Here is a 10,185-nt window from a genome sequence, read left to right on the forward strand (position 1 = left end):
TTCTTGATATCCCAACACTGTCCACTCATATTCACAATGACGTATGACAATTAATCTGGAAAATGAACCGAATTCTCTATCATCAAGCTTCACAAAATTGACCCGTGAGACCGTCTCACAAATTTTTTTTATGTTTTATATAATAAAAATATTATAATTTTTTTACATTTCCTTATCAAAAATATCTATTTTCCAAAAAATTTAAAAATACAAAAAAATTTATATGCTTCCGTCATATTGTGCTTAAGTAAAACTCTCACTTTTTTATTTTTATTTTTGTCAAAAAGCGTGTGCTACATTATGTCGTTGCTTACGAGTGTTTTGGCAAATGAGTGGTTAATTATTAAAGTTTAAATTTTTCTCAGTCTTTAACCATGAGAATTTTAAAATCAATTAACCATCTAAAACATGCATCCCGCCTAATGATTCGATTGTAAAAAAAATATAATAATAATAAATTTGAAACTTTCACCAAATGCAACGCCACATCTGCCACAAGCTATATCATATTTATTATTTTCATAATTAACCCGCAACCAATTAAATGGCGAAAAACGCAATTTTAATTTGCAAGTTTTTTTTATTTTTTTTATTTTTGCGATTTTGATATTTTCGTTCTCGAATTTTAGTCTTAGTCTCGTATCTTTTAATTTTGATACTTTTAATCTTTATCTCGGAATGCTAATGTAACATTGGATACATCAGCTTCATGTCAGTGCTGAATCAGCATTACACTAGAGTTGATATATAGCAAGTCGGGCTTTTTGTTCACCAACATCATCGCAGCTTCTTTGTTTCCGGCCATCTAAGCAACGTGTAGAGCATTCCCACACCAGTTTGTGTGATCAATGCTTCATTTGGCATCGGGTACTCTAACAATATTTTTACAAAATAATTCGATTTTCCTATCTCCACGGCTACTTGTAGAACTCTTTTGAGGAACTCCTGTAATAGCCTCTTTGTCTTTGTCCAAAAACTTCTTTGATTTCCGTCCAATCATTTCTTAATGCTGCTCTATGCAATTGCAAGTACCGGTTCAAATCCTTACCCGCATATTTTTTAGTTGCATATAATTTCTTCCTACATATGTATTAAGATATGTCACTACAAAAAAAAAAAAAAAGCCTATGACAACGATGAAAAACCGTTGTCGTAGGTCTTGTAAAATCGTTGTTAAAGGTCCTGTGGTTAAAGGGTGCGCTCAAAGACAACGATTTTTATCCGTTGTTGTAGCTACAATTTGCTACGGTTTTAAAAAAAACCGTCGCAAATAAAATTAAAACCGTCGCAAATAAAATTAGCGACGGATTTATGAAAAACCGTCGCTAATTTTAGCTACGGTTTATTAAACCGTCGCTAAAATTAGCGACGGTACGCCATAAAGTCCGTCGTTAATTTTAGCGACGGTTGTTACATGATTTCCGTCGCTAATATTTTCAGTAAAAAAAATTACTTTTAATAATTTAATAAATCTAAAAAAACTTACAATTTGACTATGCTAACAATATTCATGATCTTAACTAACACTTAAAAATTTATTAAAAATTAAAGCGAAAAAATTTACCCTAAATTGAAACTAAAATCGTATAAGAAGAAAAATTTTAAGTGTTGTGAAGTGGTAAAATCGTTTAAGAGAGAAAAATTTTAAGTGTTGTGAAGTGGTGTGGAGGAAAATGGACCGAAAGTGGGGATATTTATAGACAATTTGCGACGGTTTTGCTTACAACCGTCGCTATATTTAGCGACGGTTGTGCTAAAACTGTCGCTAAAATTAGCGACGGTTTTAGAAATCTAAAACCGTCGTTAATTTAAAACATGCGACGGTTTTGTTAAAACCGTCGCTGTTTTTAAATTAGCGACGGTTTTGTTAAAACCGTCGCTGTTTTTAAATTAGCGACGGTTTTGCTGAATATTGTCCAAAAAACACCCAAATCGACAACGGTTTTCTAAAACCGTTTTCTATTGTCCAAAAAAACACGAACGCTCAAAGACAACGGTTTTATAGAACCGTTGTCATTGACACTAAAAACCGTTGTCTTTGACCCCCCAAAAAAACCGTTGTCTTTTGCCCCCAAAAGACAACGCTTTTTATAAAACCGTTGTTTTTTGCTTAAAAAACGTACCTACGACAACGATTTTCACTAAAACCGTTGTTAAAAAGCATACGACAACGGTTTTTACTAAAACCGTTGTCGTAGGTGCGTTGTTGAAGGCTGTTTTTCTTGTAGTGTGTACACAAATGTACTTTCAAATTTTGGGATTCTCTGTCACGCATAAGACCAAAGCGTTTTGACATCAAACATTATTTAACAGTATATATTAGAAACAATAAGCCTCGTAGCAAATAGTCAACACCAGTCTATTTCATAACATATCATAATTGTTTTTACAATGCTTAATCAAAAGAGTGCGCAAGATGTCTTTACAAATAAAATTTAAAACTAGAAAACTTAATTTTCATGTCTTTGAATTTCTTTACGAGTATAATTTGATGTTGCAATAGAAGTAATAATAAGAAAATATGGTGCTACGAGTATAATCAAAGTATGAGTAACTCAACACTTTAATTATTAAGATGTCTGTTAAGAATCACTGGGATATGATTTATTAATTTTAGATGATGTTCTAATCATACTGAAAAAGAAGCTATATATAAATAGGTCAAGATTAAAGAATTTAAATAAATAGATATTCGACATATATACAATTATGTATAGGTGTATTTCAAAATTTGGTTATATAATTTCAAATTGGGAAATAAAATACAAGATAAATATATATGATATGAGATAATGAAATATATACATGTATTTTTTAAAATTACATATACCAAAATGATAAATAAAAGTTTATACGATAAGGAGATATATGCATGAAACTAGACATGAAATTCGAATTCCATGCCTAACAAGAAGATATTTTCAAAAATTTGATCCAATGAGAAAGATAAGATGATTATCCTAGATTCAAAATTTAATTCAAAAGTTTAAATGAGAAGATAATACATGATCTGGATATCAATCACCCCTATACAAATAAAAGAAGTTCCCATTCAAAATTAACATCTCATATTACACTCAAATTTTCGAGAAAGTTTTATCCATATTTTCAAAAATCCTCTCCCAAGTGCTTATCAAAGTTCTGTCCATGTTCGGAAAATTATTTCCATCGGTACAGTGCTCATAATCGAATCTTCATAGTTCAGAACATGCTTTCATATGTTTTAAATAACATATCCAAAATTCAACAAATCCAATGGTTAGTTTTTCGTATATAGAGTTCGCGAAACAACTGCTCATATTCTAGGTGAGAACAACATATCTATGGTTTTTCATCCATAACAAGTCAAAACGTCTTCGAGCCCAATCTCCACCGTTCATAATTTAGTTGTCGTACTTTTAACCTAGTGTAAAAATTTAATCCCGATCAGACATTTCAATAAGTCAAAACGAATCCTGCAAGGAGACTATTTTACGGTCGAAGTGTTGCTGTGTTTTCGAAGTGTCGTTTGCGTGATTCTTATGTGGTTTTCGAATCTTCAAGTAATAGTAAGATAAGTGGGCTTGTTTTAAAATAATTTTTATATGATTTGTTTTTTTTTTAAAGTTTCGGTCTTGCGCAATTCTTCTAATTCTACCTTTCTTGTAATATAATTATCTTTTGTTTGGCACTATAATGATTAAATTGGATATGGGTAAAAATCTCAAATAAGATATGTTTATGGCCCTTACATAGTGGGATTGTAACCGTTATATGACTTTGTCCCCTTACATGAGTAAAAATTAGGGACTGATACCAGTAAAATATGAAAAGTAGAGGATTCTCAGTGCCTAGACCAAGATATGCTTACGTTATGTTTATGATATATGGTACAAAATATGTTATGTATGGTATGATTTTTCGAAAATCATGTACGTTTGATATGTTTGTGCTCGAGACGATCATATCACTCACCATTTATTGTGAGTGATGAAGAAACTCTATTAGATCGAAATATTTGAGCAACTCGATCTGTCTATTCAATTTAGCTTGTCACAACGTATGTTGATCATCGTACTTGTAGTCTTGTTTAGTTCAGTTTAATAATTTAACGCCCCAGATTCGACGACTGTCCTCACTGTACCAAGACGAGCCTTTCCAGCGTGCTTATGTCCTCACTCACACGCACCCTGGGAAACTTCCCAGGAGGTCACCCATCCCAAAATTGCCCCAAGTCAAGCACACTTAACTTTGGAGTTCTTATGTGATGAGCTACCGAAAAGAAGATGCACTTTCGTGATATGAGTAGTACAAATCAAATCTTGTAAGCCCTCTTCAACTGTACAGTCCATTACATTGAACAGTCTCGGAATCCCTCTCATTCCCGTGTGGGATCGGTTCATTCATGTTCCCTCCACCTAGAAGCCTGCCAGGAGCCGCTCATTGTCCGTGCAACCGATGGCACCGGCGATCACCCCCCGCCCTCTTCGGCCCCGGGCCTCACATGCCCACCAGCTTCCTCTTGGTTCGTCCCCGAACCCACACCGTACTAGGAGAGGTCGGCTCTGATACCAACTGTAACGCCCCAGATTCGACGACTGTCCTCACTGTACCAAGACGAGTCTTTCCAGCGTGCTTATGTCCTCACTCACACGCACCCTAGGAAATTTCCCAGGAGGTCACCCATCCCAAAATTGCCCTAAGTCAAGCACGCTTAACTTTGGAGTTCTTATGTGATGAGCTACCGAAAAGAAGATGCACCTTCGTGATATGAGTAATACAAATCAAATTTTTTAAGCCCTCTTCAACTGTACAGTCTATTACATTGAACAGTCTCGGAATCCCTCTCATTCCCGTGTGGGATCGGTTCATTCATGTTCCCTTCACCTAGAAACCTGCCAGGAGCCGCTCATTGTCCGTGCAACTGATGGCACCGGCGATCACCCCCCGCCCTCTTCGGCCCCGGGCCTCACAAATAATATGTATTAATATAAGCTTGAGTTAGATCAATTTAGTTTGAGATCACAAAAAACTTAAATATAAATTTTGTCTAAAAAATTCTGTTATATTCAAACGAGACACCTGATTCGAATTAAAGAATGATTATTTAATATGTGATAAAAAAATTTAAAGATAAAAAATATAATATACAATAATAATATGTAATATTTGATATGATTTTTGTCCATGAGATAAATTAAAAATTATTTCATATTATGCATAAAATATATTTGGAGTGCCTTAGAATTATGAGACTCTAATTGACCGATATTATGGTTTATTTGGTGGGTTTGGGACAAAAGTTGTTTATGGAATCTTTCATATTAAAATGAGTATATACGTGGATGGTTAATGCCGCGAGGGTAGATGAGTTAATTTTTCTAACTTTTAACACAACATAACCATGAACATGGTTGATAGAATAGGTTTCTTAAAAAATTAACCAAACAATAATTAAAACAATAAATCATCCCACAATCACACCTTGTTCCTCGTGCAAAAGATTGCCTTATAGATTAATAATTATATTATTTTATTATTCATAATACTAACTAATTCGCTACTCTTTTTTTTTTTTTTTAAATTAACCAAACTAAGTGAGTATTTTATAGATATGATTTGTTAGGAATTTTAAAATATCAGCTGGTTATACATATAGAGGGACGTAGACAGAAATTTTTTGACTATGGGCTGAGAATGATCGTTCTATTAAACGCATGAAACGTTAAAAATTAAATCTATTTAAAAATACAATCCATATAATGCCTAAGAAAATTAAGAGACTTAACATAACAAATGGTTGCATCTCAGTCGGAGACAACATATTCAATGTACAAAATATAACAGTTAACATAACAAATGTGACGACTAGAACTGAGAATAAAAAATAGAGCTAGAGGGAAATCTTATATCAGTCGATCCCAACTTACACATCGTAAATTACACGTTTGTTTCTCTTCCTCCTCGGACGCTGCAAAAATATTTTAGAACAATCTCTTAGAGGAAGAGAGCCAACACGTAAAAAAAAAAAGACGAAAAAAAAGCATTTGATTTCTCTTTAAAAAATCGCTTTTTTTGAGAAAAATACTCACTGTGTCACGCCCCGAGCCCATGCCAGCGCGTGCGTGACTTCACAATGGGCTCCTATAGGGTATACTTCGTATTCGTCATCGCTTTACGAAAACGATTAACCTGAGTTGCTATAGAAGTCCATTGTAACTCATTATAAACTATTTTTAAATTTTTAATTTTTAAGATGTGGGACAAGAGGTATTACACAGTGTACTCACGCCAACAAATAAACAGAATCACACATCTGCGCATGGTATAGAATCTCGCCTTTTGTTCCTTGACCAGAGCCGCACACTTCCTCGTGAAACAACACCTTATGTTCACAGATAACGAAAGAAGATGATATAATCTTTAAAAGGGTTAGTGGACTTGGGTCACTGCCCCTAAATAATTGGATTGTATTTATTACATACAAACCCATGTGAATCAGTTGTAAATATACAACACTCCCTTCTTAGTTATCACATCAAGCGGTAGCATAAAAAACAAGTGTGAAGTTATAAAAAGTGATAGTGTCGGAAACACTTCTCTTCTTTTTAATAAAAAAACAATTATGAACAGTAAAATACTTCAAGTGCATCGAATCTTTCACACCATTCATTTGACTAAAACTCAGCATCGTTACAATGTCTTCCTCAAAATTAGCAAACTATCCATGGCCATCAACTGTTAATGCTGCGAACTTCGTATCAGTCAAGCTACGTCTGGACGAAGACAAAAAGAAAAGAAGCACTAAAGATTACAAGATATGGAAAAAACAGATGATCTGTCTGTTCGAGAGCCAAGATTTGCTGGGCTTCGTTGACGGCCAGATCCCGCCGCCTCAAGAATCCATGGATGAGCAGAAACTCTGGAGAAGAACCGACCAGCTTATCACAGGATGGATTCTGGGTTCCATTACTGGGACCGAGGTGCTTGATGCAGTGGTGGGATTGGACAGTTCCAGGGAAGTTTGGTTGGAATTGGAAAAACTTTTCAAATCAGATGATAAAGAAATTCAAACTAGCAGTTCTAGTTCGGATGAGGAAGATGCTGCTGGTAAATTAAATGAGAACTCAGTAACTAAAACTGAAAAAAGAAAAAAGAAAAAGAAAAGGTTTAACGAATTCGAATGTATTTTTTTCTGGTACAAGGCTTGTAATTTTAAGAAATATGCAGGTACGGATTTTCACCGGTACTTGCCATTGCATAGAGCAATATTAAGAGGTGATTGGAAGGAAGGCAAGAAGTTCTTGGACAAAGATGAAGATGCAATCACGGCCATCATCAATGATTCCTCGGAGACAGCTCTGCACGTAGCGGTGGAGACTGGAAAATCAAATTATTTCGTGAGAAAGTTGTTAGAATATCCGACGTCAAATGAAGCAATTCTCTCGACAGCTAGTTCGGGGAACACTGCTCTACACACAGCCGCTTTGGCTGGAAACAAGGAAGCTGCGATACTGTTGGTGAACAAAAAACCCGACTTGCCATATATTACAAATGACAAGAATATGTTACCGATTCATTTAGCCGCGAGGAACAGCCATAAAGATGCGCTTATGTATCTCATATCCGTCTCCAAGAAAGGAGTGCAGAATAGCCCATTTGAGGGAAAGTTGGGGGCTTTGCTGTTGACAATTGCCATAGCTTCTGAGTTTATTGGTTAGTAGGAAATATTAATTTCTTGATAGTTAATTTATTGATAGTTAATTGTGAAATATAAAGACGATATATTTGTCTTTGGGCAGATGTGGCTTTATATTTGGTGCAGACATACCCAGAATTAGCTATGTTAAGCGATGATGATGATGATTATGCGTTGCAAGTGATAGCCGGAATGAAATCTGTGTTTCCAAGCGGAAAGAGTTTCAGTTGGTGGCAAAATTGGATATACTCTTGTAACTGATCTTTCTTAGAGAAAATCTTTTAATTGCTTACTTTGATAATCGGATCATTAGGCTACATTTTTTTTAAATGACTGACGAAGTATGGGATTATGATTTCCAACTCCTATAAGATATATCATCAAATTTTTTTTGCTTATTATATATATATTGAAGGTGTTCCTTTGACATCATTGAAAAATACAAAGATCACAACTGGCCCAAGGTCTGGTATGGATCAAATGACAAAGAAGTTCGATTGGTTCAATATAATTTCTTTTGTGGGTAAGTATAATTTCATTTTCAGTTAAAATTTTTTACTTGGCTCATTTAACAGTATAACGAGTATCGATGATTAAATACATAATATTACAAAATAGTCATTCTCTCCTTGTGTTTGATCATATTGAAAGTCTAGGAATATACAGGGAGTATATATATATATATTTTTATTTTATCATATATATTCTCTCTTTCAGTTCATGCTTAAGTAATTCTTTTAATATACAAAGATTACCGAACGAACGTATATGTTGAGATATGAGCTATCGAAGCTACTCTACTCCTTGTCATCATTACAAGTTAATATATATGATGTAATTTGACTTCTGGGAATTAATATATACACAGTTCCTGCTACGAAGAGCATCGAGAAAAAGAAAGTAATGCACCGACAGACACTTGAACTCGTCAAATGCTTGTGCACCGCACTCCAATCTTTGTCTTGCAGTGATGCTTCACCTATCTATGAAAGTGCCATGGTTAAGGCTGCACGAAAAGGCATACATGAGGTTGTGGAGGTGATCATAGAGATGTTTCCGAATGCCATTTATGCTGAAGAATCAAAAACTGAATGTTCCATTTTTCACATAGCAGCAAGAGAACGCGTTGAAAATATTTTCAATCTCATTTATCATATGAATGAACGAAAACAATATTTTTACGACAGGACGGACTCTTCGGGTAACAACTTTATGCACATATGCGGAGAACTAGCACCTCCTCATAAACTCAATCTAGTTTCTGGTGCAGCTTTACAGATGCAGCGTGAGTTACAATGGTCTAAGGTACGTAACATTCTTCTTAATTATATGTATGTCCACCACTAGCAATTATAATTAATTTGGCGGATCACTTCGGCAATTCTTGTTTGTTTACCTGAGCACATTTTTGTGGTGATAATTTCATCAACGTGCACCGTACAGGAAATGGAAAATTTTGTCAACCCTTCTCGTAGGACATGGTTTAACAATGACGACAAGACTCCTCAAATGTTGTTTTCCGAAAAGCACCAAGAGTTAAAATCTCAAGGAGAGAAATGGATGAAAGACACTGCCACCTCATGTACCATTGCCGCTGCATTGATTGCTACAGTCGTATTTGCTGCAGCCTTCACAGTTCCAGGAGGTCTTCATGGTGACACCGGAGTACCGATTTTCGTAAGAAAAACTTCATTCGTTTTATTTGCCATCTCAGACTCTGTTTCCTTGTTCACATCCACCACTTCACTGCTCATGTTCCTATCGATCCTGACTTCCCGTTATGCCGAACAAGACTTTCTTTACCTTCTACCTAAGAGATTATGCATCGGCCTACTTACCCTCTTCACTTCAATCACGTTCATGATGGTCGCCTTCAGTGCAGCTATATATATTACATTGAAGGAGAAATCTAATTTGTTTCTTGTACCAATGACCGTATTGGCTTGTCTTCCAGTCACATCCTTTGCATTATTGCAATTCCCACTTCTCATCGATGTGATGTATTCCACCTACGGACCCGGCATTTTTGGCAAAAAGAGTGATCGAACCTTGTATTAAAACAAGAAACAAGAAAAGCAAGGGCTTTCCACTTCAGTTTGATAGCAAAGATATATGTTGTGTGTGTGTGTTTTTTCTATTGAATATATTTTACGCAGCCTGATTTTAATCAATGTGAGGGATGTATCGACTTGTGATAAATTAAAGATTTTGATTATGTATTGCAATTACATGTTTTGGAATTTTATCAGTAATAAAGATCGGTTAAGTGCTCGAGAAGCTAGGACCAAAATAGTTAAGATATAAGTTTATGTGGGTTTGGTTCGAAAGTTTCCGTACGTGGCTTGTGCAGGAATTATGGGACTCGTTTAAGCTTGGTTTAGAAGGTTCATTAGGGTCTTAATGGTGAGCCATAAAGGTAGGTTAGGTGCTGGAGAAGCTGGGACCAAAATATTTAAGAATTGGGGCCATGTGTTGGAAGATGATTATACCGGGGGGGGGGGGGGGGG

General features: G+C 35.2%; 1 protein-coding gene across 1 annotated transcript; it reads left to right on the forward strand.

Moving 5' to 3' along the window:
• Positions 1 to 6,531: 6,531 nt before the first annotated feature.
• Positions 6,532 to 9,918, forward strand: LOC140962938 (uncharacterized). The gene is made up of 6 exons (XM_073422059.1): positions 6,532 to 7,089; positions 7,210 to 7,695; positions 7,782 to 7,931; positions 8,094 to 8,201; positions 8,547 to 8,983; positions 9,122 to 9,918. The coding sequence occupies exons 1-6, from the start codon at positions 6,678 to 6,680 to the stop codon at positions 9,734 to 9,736; spliced, it is 2,208 nt and encodes a 735-aa protein (XP_073278160.1). The 5' UTR covers positions 6,532 to 6,677; the 3' UTR covers positions 9,737 to 9,918.
• The last annotated feature ends 267 nt before the right edge of the window (positions 9,919 to 10,185 follow it).

The sequence above is a fragment of the Primulina huaijiensis genome, chromosome 17, assembly GCF_012295235.1.
Source record: "Primulina huaijiensis isolate GDHJ02 chromosome 17, ASM1229523v2, whole genome shotgun sequence".
NCBI classification, from domain to species: domain Eukaryota; kingdom Viridiplantae; phylum Streptophyta; class Magnoliopsida; order Lamiales; family Gesneriaceae; genus Primulina; species Primulina huaijiensis.